Source organism: Morus notabilis, unplaced genomic scaffold, assembly GCF_000414095.1.
Source record: "Morus notabilis unplaced genomic scaffold, ASM41409v2 Scaffold302, whole genome shotgun sequence".
Taxonomy (NCBI): domain Eukaryota; kingdom Viridiplantae; phylum Streptophyta; class Magnoliopsida; order Rosales; family Moraceae; genus Morus; species Morus notabilis.
Window position 1 is genome coordinate 56569 of NW_010364886.1, and position 13655 is coordinate 70223.

Here is a 13655-nt window from a genome sequence, read left to right on the forward strand (position 1 = left end):
ACACAAACAAATATGAAATCACACAAAAACAAACTGCAAATAAAAGCACGCAAAACACACCAATCGAAACAAAGGAACAAAAATATGATACAAAAGTGTGGAAACAAACTCCTCAAGGTTGGCCCTTTGGGTTTGACTGAGCTTGTGAAGGGAACTTGCTGTGTTCTTGAACAGCCAAAGCTCCAGTCAACTTCATGATTTGACTCTTCATTTCTTTACTTTCTTCCACCATTTGCGTGAACAGTGACTCAAACTTCTGATTCGTCTTACTCTGTGCCTCCATAAAAGATTACAAAGTGTTCTCAAGAGAACTCCTTGGCTGTTGCGAATTGTATTGAGGTGCAGAATACGCCTTTGGTGGTTGCGGCTGTTGCTCAGTTCTCTATTGTCCTCCTGATGGTTGCACTTGGGTGGAATCTCTCCAACTGAAGTTTGGATGGTTCCTCCAGCTAGGATTGTATGTGTTAGAGAAGGGTTTGTTGTACGATCCTAAGGCATTGTATTGCTCCTCGTAAACCCTTCTCATTTCATTGTAAGCAGGGCAATCCTTCATTAGATATTCCACCCCTCCATAAACAAAGCAAGGCTCTTGTATCTCTGCCCTAGCAACCATGTGAATTCCTCTACCTTCTTTGGTTTTGAGGGTCTCAATTTGTCGTGTCAAAGACTCAATTTGGGCTTTGAGATTGTCCTCTTCCCTTAGTTGATAGATTCCAACTGGTCGAGACCGATTGGTGCTGTCAGTAGCACTTAGACCAGTCCATGTGTGGGCTTTCTTGGCTAACTCATTAAGATACTCAAAAGCCTCCTCGGGGTCATTTTGGAGAAATTCACCATTGCACATCATCTCCACAAATTGGCGCTCTCGGATTGTGAGTCCTTCATAGAAATAATTGACAAGGTGCCAACTCTCGTAACCATGATGGGGACACTGATTTAACAGATCCTTCAACCGTTCTCAAATTTGATATAGAGTTTCATTGTCCTTCTGGGTAAAGGTCGAGATCTGTCGCTTTAAACCATTAGTCTTATGGTGAGGGAAATACTTGTTGAAAAATGTTGTCTTCATTTCTTCCCAAGTTCTAATAAACCTAGGTCGCAGAGAATACAACCAGCTTTTAGCCTTGTCCTTCAAAGAGAAAGGGAAGAATTTCAATCGCACAGAGTCCACGTCTTCAGCTCGGTTGTGAAAAGTGGCCACCACTTCTTCAAACTCCCTAATATGTACGTATGGATTTTCGCTCTCTAATCCATGAAAGGTCGGTAAGAGTTGGATCATGCCCGACTTGAAATCCAAATTCGGCATGTTAGGGGGAAACATTATGCATGACGGTGTAGCTATTCGTGTAGGAAAAAAAAAGAAGATAATCGTTCAATGTCTTCAATTGGACCTCCTCGTTTTGAGCCATCGCGAATGGATTTTCAACTGCTAATGAGGCTGGGGTCGAGGGAGGACTAGACGTGTGGGAAGAAACTTCACTAGGGTTTTTCGGTCTTCTTGCGAATCTCCCTGATTTGTCTCTATAATGATTCATTCACTCTACAACGTTTCACTTTTTTTATTTTTTTTATTTTTTATTTTTTTAATTTTTTTTTTCAATTTTTGATTTTTTTTGTAACAAAGAAAACAATAATGTAGAACCGCGAATCGCAACCCCCAAGAGTGCTCCCAGGAAAGATTAGTGGGGCGAAGCCTCCTTAAAAACCAACCTCCTAGACAGAGCAACGTTTCCAGGAAAGACTAATGGCGTAGAACGCTAACAGGAACCAGCCTCCTAAACAGAACTCTCTTAGTTTGTACTTTTCAACGTTTCCACAAAATTGCTTGAAAATTTATTAAGTTTTATGATGTGTTTTATGACGTGTTTTATGAAATGTTAAATGTTAGATATTAGTACCCTAAGTTAATACTATTCTAAAACCTAAGGTTACACAAATTATGAGAAATTAAGAGTCCTAATTTAATGTCTAAATTGATCACTTAAAAGTCACAACCTAAAAATTAATTCTAGTTATGAAAGGAAAAATAAATGCAAATTAAAAGAAGAATAACAACAAAAATGAAAGCTAGCAAACCAATTAAAAGTAAATAAATAAAAATGAATGTTATATTTAAAAGAATGGGTAAAGTCACGGAAATGTTAAATGGAAACTAAAGAGAACTATAAAACAAAACCAAAATAAAAGAAAACAGAATGGACAAGAGTTATTAACAAAAGAAACGGAAGAATGCAAAACAAAAATGTACAAAATAAAAGATATATAACAAAACTTAAAGAAACTAATAAAACTTAAGACTCAACAACACGTTTTAAAATCTAATAAACTAAAGAAATAGAAGACACAACATAAAGTTTTACAAACGTCAAAGACAACCAATTACGGACACAACTAAGCAAATAAAACAAAGATGTTGTCAAAAGGTTTTTTTTTTTTTTTTAAAAATGTTTTTTTTTTTTTTTTTTTTTTTTTTTTTTTTTTTTTTTTTTTTGCAACCAGCAAAACAAAACCCAACTAATCAATAAAAACGTAATAATAAATATGTAATACAAGTAAAGCTGACAAAAAAAAAAAAAGTAACTGTCAAACCAAACAAAATGATAGTAGACAACAAAATTAGGCTATTCAACGTTTTTTTCTTTTTTTCTTTTTTCAACGAATAAATAAAAATAAATAAATAAATAAAAAGAAAATCTATCACACTAATGAAGAAAACTTAGCAAACAACAGGGAGCGGAAAACTGACTACAAGCTTTATACGACAAAGTAAATGTTTTTTTTATTTTTTTTTGAAACTGCCAAACAAAATAAATAAATAAATAAATAAATAAAAGACTAATAGTACCTACCTCTTTGGTTAATTATCTACTGAACAATTTTGTTGACGCACCTCCCCGGTAACGGCGCCAAAATTTGATTACGCCCAAACGTGCACAAAACAAGCGGTCAATTGTAGCACAATTAGGACGGTTGATCCCACAAGGAGGCGATAAATAAACAAGAAACGATTAGCAAATAAAAAGCTTTAGGAGATAAATAATAAAATAAAAATAAAAGAGAATGAAAGTATAGTTGAGAAGTTCAAGTGTAAGAAAAATGTATGAGAAAATTATATAGTTAAAACCGGTAAGGCGTCGAGATTCCTCTATATGCTTCGTTCACCCGAATGGATTTTGATCTTTGAGATTACTCAATTGAAAGTTTCACATCCCAAACTAACAATCGGAAAATATATATTTGAAGAACATGTAAATTAAATTGTATTCGAGTGAGTAAAATTCTTACGTTTAGTATTAGGAAAGATTATCTTATGAGAAATCTAAAAGCGACAATATACCGTTGGTAATATTGCAGTAAAAGACTACTCATAAAATAATACCTTCCAATATATAGTATCATGCAACAATCACACAAAAAGAGCTTGACTAGATTTATATAAAAGTTGACAATAAAATATATCAATATGAGAAATTAAAAGAAGATAGAAGAAAATTAATCACTCAAATATATAAACTTTGGAGAATAAATGGAGAATCAAAATCCACTCAAGATCACTTCAAATATAGGTTTCTCTCTAACCTCACCAAAGAAAAAGAAAGTGTCTAAACGTAAGCTAGAATTCAACAACATTAATCACATTGACAATGGCCCTATTTATAGAGTTTTTAGGGCATGTAAAAGAAAACACTCTTGAAAGAAAACATAAGGAATGTTTTATCCCATTGAATTGGATTTACAAGGCTTAATTCTGGAAATGAATGCTGAAATCAACCCAACGGAACCAAAACAGAACCCTGCTGAAGAATCCCAAACGGGTGAGACACGTGTTGCGCAAAGAGAGGCTGATCGGAGAAAACTGCCAATAGCTGATTTCAACTTGACACGTGGCACGCGCTGATTTGCGGAGAGGAAGAAGTGGCAGACAGCTGCATCAGCATCCAACACGTGGCGCGCGCTGATTGGGAGGATGCTGCAACGCGGGACCCACGCGGAGAAGAAAGGAAAAACGCCTGACGCGCGCGTGAAAAGAACTCGCCCGGGGAGGAAGGCCGTGCGCGCCAAGCATGCGTATGCGTGGGGACAGCTGGGTCCCACGCGGCTGAGGCGTGCCAAAAAATGACATGTGGCGTATGCGGATTCGCCGGATTGGCTCGGCTTGGCTTTGCTGGCAGACGGCTGCTGATGGGCTTCATTTCCTTTTTCTTTTAGTTTTGGCCCAAATGTCTTATTTCCCTACAATCCCTACAAAACAAATTAAATTAAATTAAAATCAAATACTTCCACAAAATATTAATTCGACGAAAATATTTAATTAAAACTTAATTTATTTAGCAATTATAAATAATTTAAGTGCAAATTTGTGCACTTATCAGCACCTCTTGCAGCGACATCCACCAATTTTGCATCGCTCATATCCAGACCATTGTAGAAATGCTGAATTTGCATCAATCTTAACACCTCATGATAAGGACATCTCATGTACAACTCTTAAAATATCTCCCAAGCTTCTGATAAAGTCTCCCTATCATGTTGCACTAAATTAGTAATCTCATTTCTCATATGAGCATCATCTCAGACTCCATTAAACTTCATGGTATCACACAACTGAAAGAAACATGCGATATGAGCATTAGGATCTTCACACTAGGCAAACCCCTGACAAGAGTTTTGAATCATGGAGATGATCGCCGGCTTCAATTCAAAGTTGTTGGCTTGAATAGCTAGAGTAGCAATGCTTGATGGTGTCCGTGTCACATCGGGGGTAGAATAATCCCCCATAGCTTTGGTGTCAGGTTCTCTTTTTGCCATGTCAAGAATCACAATCTTTCCTTTCTTCTTTTCCCGATTACGTCTTCTGAAAGTATGCTCAATCTCAGGATCAAAGACTTCAAGACTTTTAGATCGTTGCATGCACTATAAGACACCTGACAATTTTGTAAGAAAATAAAATCACATAAGAGTCTAAATTATAATTCTTGTTGTGATTGTACTTTTATTTTTTGTCTGCTATTTTTCATTCTCCATTTTCAATATTAGAATTAGGTTTTGCCTAATTTTCCCTAACAACTAGGACCTCAGCATATGGTTATGCTATGAGATCGGCGATCAAGATCGGCATATGGAAATCTTTGTTAGGGGTAGGGGCTGGAACGACGAGATCTCTATTGAGGGAAGGGGCTGCAATTTGGGATGGCGACGGGGCTACAACGGCGGGTTAGGGTGGGGGAAGGGGAGGGAAGAGAAGGTCTTGCTTGGCAAGGAAGAAGAGAGTGTAAATTATAAATATTTTATTAGTTTTCCTTAATATTTAGAATTCTAAGAAAATGAATAACACCATATTAAGTAGGTTTTAAATTACTTCAAAATGAGATTAAAAAAATCCCATTGAATTGATATTCTCAAGAATAAAAAAGTACAATTCTTGTACTAAACGTGAGGATATGCAACATTCTTATTTCCACCCTTGAGACTACTAATTGTTGTATAGAATTGATAATACAATCATGCTTCCTTTTTTCTTTTTGGTGGAATTATCTACACCAGTAACATTAGAAATGAGGTTAAAACCACTAATGAAAGAACATTCCTATTCATCTCATCGGGTTAAAATACAACCACTTACATGTGATGAGTTCCGTTAAGTAGATAAGTAAGATTCACTTTAATGAGACCCGTCATTTTGTAAGCCTGGAATTTTATTTTTATAGGGATGAATACCATTTTTGGTAATGAAAACAACAAATGCACGCACAAGTTACAACAAAGATTAAAAAGAGTGCTTGTCTTGTCCATTTTGATTTGTGACTAACCAAAGCATGACCCATGGTACTTGTATACAAGGCATCTGATTTTTGGGTGTGTGTGTAAGTAACAATATACACAGTAATAATGTATACCCCTTTTCTTAAGCTCCAAACGGGGCATTTTTGGTGTCCCAATAAACTTCCCCAACTAAGCAATTAATTATATCACTGACCAAAAAAAAAACATACGTGTTTCAGAAATCCTACTGTGGGTCAGCCCTAGTTTCAGCAGTAAGACCTCGTTTATTTCGCTGATTCAAGTTTATAATTCGAGTTTTGTTACAGTAAAAAATTCTCAAAAATAATCATATCTAATTTTTTTACTACAATAAAAAATACTCACATAAAATCACATTTTAACTCAAATTAAAAATTCAAATCAATGAACTAAATGGACCCTAAGACAATGTAAAAAGATCCTACGCCGGTTACACAAGACGCAAAGCAACCAAATTGTCAGTCCCTAGTTCAATTTCAAATTTCAAACAAATTGTCTTTTGTTGTTTGTCATTATGATTAATTTAATTAATAATTATTGACAAGCACATCACACATTTGTCTGCCATTAGTCATTTTAGTAGAGTTCTTAATTCCTATTATCGTCTAATGAGTAATTTTATCATTTTACCTTTAGAGAAGTAAAATTACTATTTTACCCTTTGTTTTATTACGTGACTTCTTCTTAAGCGAGCCAGGTTCTAAAATTGTCGAGGGCCTTAATGTACCTTTCACTGTACAAAAAAATGAACTTAAAGCCATTTCTAAAAACTAATAGTATAAAAAATCATTTTTATAAATTTGCTTCATTTTTTAGTCCCAAAAGTAATCACTTAACTACAGTTTTAAAAACTGATTTTCTATTACTTTAAAACTGTCCAAAACGCTGATTTCAAGACTGTAAAAACTCTGCTTTAATGCCTTTTTTAAACTTTGCAAATTTGACTGAGTTTTGGTGAATTTTGACATTTTAGTCCATTACTTCTAATTTTAACCCCGTTTATAACTATTTTGACAATTTAGCCCCCCAAAATAGATTTTAACATTTTTAAACCATCTTGGGTTATTTTTCAACTAAAAGGTTGTTTAGTTGCTAGATTCATAACATGATTCGAATCATGATTCATGGTTCGTTACATTATTTTCTCTCACAAAAAATACACGTAAATTAAAAATGATTATGAATCATAATTCTGAATCCATCAACCAAACGTCCATTAAATTTTAGTACCACCGTTGTCATGATACATAGAATCTGCCATTGTAGCAGTTTTCAAAAATGTATCCGGTAAGGGGTTTTTTTTTTTTTTTTGTATCTTTAACCTGAAATAGTTAAATCCTTACTTTTAGTCCTCTAAAGCATGTTAATCAAATTTCTTGGAAAAAAATAAACTTAAAATCACCGTAAACTTGCTGCCTTTTTTTACAGACATTTCAACATACAAAACTTGAATTATTTGAGTCCAAAAATCAAGTTTACCAACTTTTTTTTTTTACTTAAACTACGTAAATTAGTACATTTGAGAACTAAAATTTAAACAAACATAACTTGAATATAGAGAAACATTTTCAAACATTTCATGAGACAAAATCATATACCATTCAACCATATATCATGACAAAGACAAATTTTTCATGCTAAATTTTGGTTTTTTATGCCATAGACGTCCAACATAATTCACATTTTTTCTTAAAAAAAATTGAAACTTTTATTACCAATCTTTTTACCTAGTTTAGGTCTAATTCCTTTTTCATGTGATCACACTTTCTAGAAACATAATGACTAACACAACATACTGACAAACTCATTTTAACATAAACTAACATAAGTTTACATATTCCTTAAAATGACAACTTACAACGAACTTTAGACCAAAGTTTAGAGATTTTTTGTATATACCGAGAGTGAGGATATTGAATGGATCTTGAGCCCTTCCTTGAGCTTCTTGGAGAATCTTAGCTTGCACTTAAGAAAATACCTAGTTTAGAAATTAATCCAATCCTATAAACTAAACCACAAAATCATCACACAAATTAGCTTTCTTTACCAACACAACTTCTCATTATCATCATCATCATTATTATCATCATCATTATTATCATCATTATGATTATGATTATGATTATGATTATGATTATTATTATGATTATCATTATTATTATGATTATGATTATGATTATGATTATCATCATCATTATCATTATCATTATCATTATCATCATCATCATCATTATCATCATTATCATTATCATTATCATTATTATTATTATTATTATTATTATTATTATCATTATTATTATCATTATCATTATTATTATCATTATCATTATCATTATTATCATTATTATTATTATCATTATTATGATTATTATCATTATCATTATCATTATTATCATTATTATTATTACTATCATTATCATTATCATTATTATCATTATCATTATTACTATTATTATTACTATTATTATTATTACTATTATTATTATTACTATTATTATTATTATTTTTATTATTATTTTTATTATTTTTATTTTTTTTAGGCTTGATTTGAAGAAATATTTGAGAGGGAGAGGATGTATAAACGGCAGCCTTGGGAAGAAATGGAGAGAGAGAAGTTTGCTTTCTACCTATGGGCATTTATAGACTAACATTTGGGCTTATTCTCAATATTTTTAGGGCCATTTTGCAAGGGAAAAGTCGGCAGGTTTGGGGTAAGGGTATGATTACTAAAAGTAAAAAGTAAGTTTAACAATTTTCTCTTATTTTGTAATTTGTATTACATATGAAGACCGATAGTAAGTCTTTTACTAGTGCTATGGGAAAAAAAATTAAACCCAAAAAAAGCAAAACACAAAAAAGGACAAATCGAGAAGAGAGGTAGTACCCTACGAAAAGAATGAGAAAGAAAGAAAAAGAGAGAGTGAGTCGATCGGAATTCTAAGACCGCCTCCGGACGCATCGTTGGACTTCTGGTCCTGAAATTGGTTACGGGGCTCGTATCATTGTGGGCTTTTCAATAGCGGTGGTTGTGTTTAGCAGGGTGACTTCGTTAGGGCTAAGTTGATTTTGTTTAGAGGATGGAATCCATACTACTTATAGGCATTTTCTTACGTATTTTCTCATCTCGTGTTTGTACTCTTTCCGGATTTTGTTCAAGATGGTGGTAGGCTTCTTTTGGAGGTGTTGTCAGAATTTACTAATAAAATCAATTTTTATCGAGTGTCTTATATTATGCACCATAGAGTCATCCACGTTATTATTAGTGTAGATTAGACTTTTAGTTTGAATGAAATTTAACATTATAAAAAAAATCAAAACGACGATATTTACTGGTAGCTAAGGTCCCAAGCACATGCTAATAATGGATTAGATTCGTACTATAATTTAAATTATGGTTCGTGATTCGCTATAATATTTTCTCTTAAAAAAATATACATAAATTAAAAATAGTTCTGAATTATATATCTAAATTCATTAACCAAACAGACATCTATTTTAATGTGGTATATATATTTTTTGCTAATTAAGGCAAAGTCCAGTTGAAAATGACTCCTTTGTTCGAAAATTCAAAAAAAAAGAAAGAAACCCTTTTATTTATTCATTGGCATTATTCTGTCCATAATTTTACACAATCGAAGTTAGATTTGGGTACACTAGTTTTAAAGCGCACACGTATATCCATCTTCCAATTCTTACAACGAAAAGTTTCTATTGTTCTTCAACATTATTTATTTATTTATTATTATTATTTTTTTTTAGAAATTTCGTTGCGACCCATTTGCCTCAGAACAATTGGGTACACAGACCTTGCTGATCCAGATTGGTTTCGTGCGAGAACTGGGATTTCGAATTCAGGTAAAATGCGAGCGACCTTTTACAGATCTTTGTCAATTTGAGTTATTGTTTCGTAGAGTTTCTGGGTATTTCTCTTTTCTGTTTATTTCCGAGAAAAAAAGGAAGAAGAAAAAACCAAAAAAAAAAAAAAAAATCATATTTGGAGAGTTGATTAAAACTGATCTTAACATGCGCTTTGGCTTCTACACTGTTAGATTTCATGTGAAGTAAGCAAAGGAGTTGGCTTGAACGTATGAGGTCTTTTTTTTTCTTTTTTATTTGACCCAATTAATGAAGAATTTTAGGTTCAAAATTTTGTTTTTTGTTTTGTTTTTGTTTTTTTGTTTTTTTCCTGAGCATTAAAATCAGCCAGCAAAAGAATTCCTCTATTTGGGTTCTGTCATTTTCTTCTTAGCTCATTCTATTTCATTAGGATTTGAGTTTTCTCTTCACTAGTATTTAAGTGGGCAGAAAAACAAAATTTTTTTTTTTGAGGAAAAGTGGGCTTTAATGTGGGTTGTAATTTTCTAGGCTTTATAATGAAGAACTCTAGGTTCAAATTTCCACTTTCCGCCTCATTTCTACATTGTTTTTAGTGTAAATAATCAGGGGCATTATGTTGACAATTAAAAGTTCTTTTTCTTTGGCTTCTGTTTTTGTGAAACTGATGCATTTTTCTGATTCTTTTTCATTAGGATTTGATTTTGTTCTTCACAAGTATTTAAGTGGAGGGGGAGAAACCAACAGGAAAAGTTTGTTTTTTTCCCTCTAGAGGATATGGAAATCTCGGAAATTTTGTAGTCAAAATGGTGGCTGAAGATGATGGGGAAAGGGCCTCTGATCGATAAAGTTGTGTGTTGAAATTATTGGAAATGAGTCGGTCTCCTTCGTTTTCAGTGAAGTCGGAACTCAGTCCAAAGCTTGATCCAGAATCTTTGCAGCAATGGGTTGTGGCATTTTGCATTATAAGATTTGATCTAGAACAGGGTCAGCTCATTGAAGAGTGTTATCCACCTGGTTGTCTTACACAGGAGGAGGAGCTCGAAATTGCCTTCAGTTCATTCCCAGATTCTGTTTCCCAGCATCAGAACCGTTCGAGCATTCATGATTGTATGTTCTTTTTCCGGTTTCGAAGGCCAGAGAATTCTCAAACAGGTAATGTGTCTTCCACCAATACCGGCGCAACTGACAAGGAGTTATCTCCCAAGTCTGCGGACAGAGGATTTCTTAGAAGGTTGAAAAGCAGCAATAATGTTTATGGTTCTAGGTACATGTATGGTTATGTCTTCAATAGAGAGAGACATGATGAGAGGTTAAAGCGAGGTGGGGAGCAAAAATCTGTGGTAATTCTGTCTCATAGTCCGTACTCTAGTGTGTTTAAACCTTTGTTACAGATAATGGGTCCTTTATATTTCGACATCGGAAAGAAAGCTCTTGAACATATTGCTGCTTATGTATCGATATGGCCTGCTCCGGTACCTGGTAAGCTTATGGAGCTTCCTATTGGGAATGCCATGCTTAAAGTGAACTTGCCGCCTGCTCACAGCTTGCCCTTGGAAAGTGGGATTTCGTTTGAAGAATCTCCTTCTTCTATGGCTCCTTTTCTTCCTACTAATCAGTCAGTTCCTCAGGGTCTGTTTCATGATTCGGATATTTTTGGTACCTTCCGTGGTCTTCTATTGCAGCTTTGGGTTTTGTGGGAGTTGTTAATTGTTGGTGAGCCCATTCTGATCATCGCTCCAACTCCACCACAGTGTTGTGAGGCTGTGGCCAGTCTTGTGAGTTTGGTTGCACCTCTACTTTGTAGTGTCGATTTTAGGCCCTATTTCACCATCCACAACCCGGAGTTCGTCAACCTCAATTCTCTTAAAGAAGGAGATGCATTTCCTCCTATTATTTTGGGGGTGACTAATCTCTTTTTCCTTAAATCACTGCGCAACATCCCCCATATTATTTCGGTTGGAAGCCCTGCTCCTAATTCAAACCGCCTTGCCCTTTCCAATAGGTCCTCTACTGGCCGAATTCCTGGCAAATCAGAGGGATTTGGTTTTCAACAGCTTTCCTTGAAAAAGTTCTCTCCTTCAAGCTTGTTAAATGCTGTGAAGTTGAGGCGGGATGGTCCCCTTTGTCTCATGACGGAACATAAGGAAGCCATATGGAGCACTTATGCAGCAACGACTAAGCCAGACACTTCTATACTGAATAGACTTATTGACGCTGGCATGTCACCTAGGATTGAAGAGTCAATGTCAGTTGTTAATAATGAGATATTGCGGCGGCATTTCTTGGAGCTCACTACCAACTTCTTGGCTCCTTTTGGGCCGTACTTTAGGACCATCACTCCTTCAGAAGGATCTTCTCCATTTTTAGACCCTCCTCCGTTTCCTCCATTCAGTTCTGATGAATTTCTATCAACCTTATCGGCAAGAGGCCCTGGGAAGTTCTTGTCAAAGCGGATGACATCTAATTGGCTGGACTTATATAGGTAATGGAAGTACTATCTGTATGCACAGTTTACCACTAATACTCTTTTATGTTCTTTTATTTTGTTCTGTCCACAGATGTAGTTGTCATTTCTCTATTTTTTATTCTTATGTCAATAGTCTTCAGTTACTAATCTTATGGTAGTTTACGTTTGACATGTAAGTCTTTTACCTTTCGATTCAGGCGGTTTTTAAAAGGACCTAACTTTATGCCATGGTTTCAAAGAAGGCGTGCTGTTGCTGAACAAGAACAACATAGACTGTGGAGGCAGGCGAGAATGAATGCGGACATACAACAGTTAATATCTAAGATGTCTGAATTGGAAATAGTTGATTCCTTTAATGCAATTGAAAGGCATATTATTGGAGAAATACAGGTAAAGTATCTTTATTAAAGTAGCTCGCATTTGTTTTGTGTGCCTCCTAGCTCTTATGGGGTTTCCATTTTTTATTTTATTAAATTGTTAATTTAAGTACCTGAAACCGAAAAGGAGAGGCTTTATGTTTAAAACTTGCTTTCATCTAGTTTCTAGTTTTTTTTGTTGTTGTTGTTGTTGTTGTTGTTGATATTTTTAAGGGTTGTTCTTTTGCATTTTTGAGTTAGGGTGACTTGAGTGACGATCTTGAGTTGAGTTTGAGTTATAACTTGAGTTGAAGTTGTAAGTTGAGTTTGTGTTTGGATGTGCACATTTGAGTTATGATTTGAATTGAGAATCTTTTTGAGTTTGTGTTTGGGTGAGTTAAAACTTAAATTTGTATTTAGATAGTATTTTAATAAAAACTCAATGGTGATGAAAAATTTTAATAGGGTATATGGGTGGGGTTTTATTCATCTTTTCGTTATGAGTGCATAGAAAAAAAAATCATCTTAATCAGAAATAAAACGATTAAGTTATGACATTTTTAAGAATAGAAAAAAATAATGTTCATTAACTTGAGTTCGAGTTTATGAACTCGAGTTGAGGGAAAACTTGAACTCGAGTTGAAGGGAAAACTTGAACTCGAGTTCAAACTCGAATTTTACAAAAGAATATAAACTTGAATAAAGTTGTAACTCGAGTTCAAACTTTTTCTGAGTTTTGTTGTAAAAGAACAAGCCCTTAGTTTCTAGTTTTGGTTACTTAGGCTTAGTTTGATATTACTTTTTCCTCTCAAAATCAGTTTCTACTTGTAGCAAAAGCTTATTTTAGTGTTTGGTAAATCTCCGTAAAAGTGATTTTTAAAGAATTTTTAAGAATCTACAGTTAAAATCAGAAGCAGTCTAAACACAACTTTAGCTTTTAGATTGTGTAGGAATCAGCATAGTACAATTAATGAAACTTTTATAATACCCATAATACCCCTAATAAAATTTAAAATTTACAATATTCTCAATATAAAATTCACTCGTAATATAATAAAATATAATAGTAATATTGTAACAAATAATATCATAATTATATTAATAACTCTAATATTATTATTTTATCATATAATATGATATTATAATCATATTATAATTATTTTAATAATATGATATTATAATTATAATATAAT

At 33.7% G+C, this 13655-nt stretch overlaps 2 protein-coding genes and 2 non-coding genes across 4 annotated transcripts in view; 3 read left to right on the top strand and 1 right to left on the bottom strand.

Moving 5' to 3' along the window:
* Positions 1-112: 112 nt before the first annotated feature.
* LOC112093315 lies at positions 113-1306 on the bottom strand. Its single transcript, XM_024171496.1, has 3 exons — positions 1021-1306; positions 407-879; positions 113-271 (listed from the first exon to the last, which is right to left on the bottom strand). Exons 1-3 carry the CDS (start codon positions 1304-1306, stop codon positions 113-115), a joined length of 918 nt encoding a protein of 305 aa, XP_024027264.1.
* LOC112093325 lies at positions 915-1022 on the top strand. The gene has a single exon (XR_002903000.1). It is a non-coding gene; the product is annotated as a small nucleolar RNA R71 (small nucleolar RNA).
* A 3150-nt stretch (positions 1307-4456) lies between the features above and the next one.
* Positions 4457-4562, top strand: LOC112093323. Its single transcript, XR_002902998.1, has one exon. It is a non-coding gene; the product is annotated as a small nucleolar RNA R71 (small nucleolar RNA).
* A 4883-nt stretch (positions 4563-9445) lies between these two features.
* The window catches only part of LOC21402011 (protein DENND6A), an 8174-nt gene continuing 3964 nt past the window's right edge, over positions 9446-13655 (top strand). The window contains exons 1-3 of the mRNA XM_024171506.1: positions 9446-9657; positions 10332-12121; positions 12304-12496. Of these exons, the coding sequence (XP_024027274.1) occupies positions 10509-12121; positions 12304-12496 (1806 nt within the window). The 5' untranslated portion in view covers positions 9446-9657; positions 10332-10508. The remainder of the gene's footprint in view (positions 9658-10331; positions 12122-12303; positions 12497-13655) is intronic.

Coding starts and splice junctions, on each gene's coding strand:
- LOC112093315 (XM_024171496.1), bottom strand. CDS start 1,306: ATGCCGAATTTGGATTTCAAGTCGGGCATGATCCAACTCTTACCGACC. Junction 880..1,020: donor CCCTCACCATAAGACTAATG/GTTTAAAGCGAC, acceptor ATTTCTATGAAG/GACTCACAATCCGAGAGCGC. Junction 272..406: donor GTTGGAGAGATTCCACCCAA/GTGCAACCATCA, acceptor ATGGAGGCACAG/AGTAAGACGAATCAGAAGTT.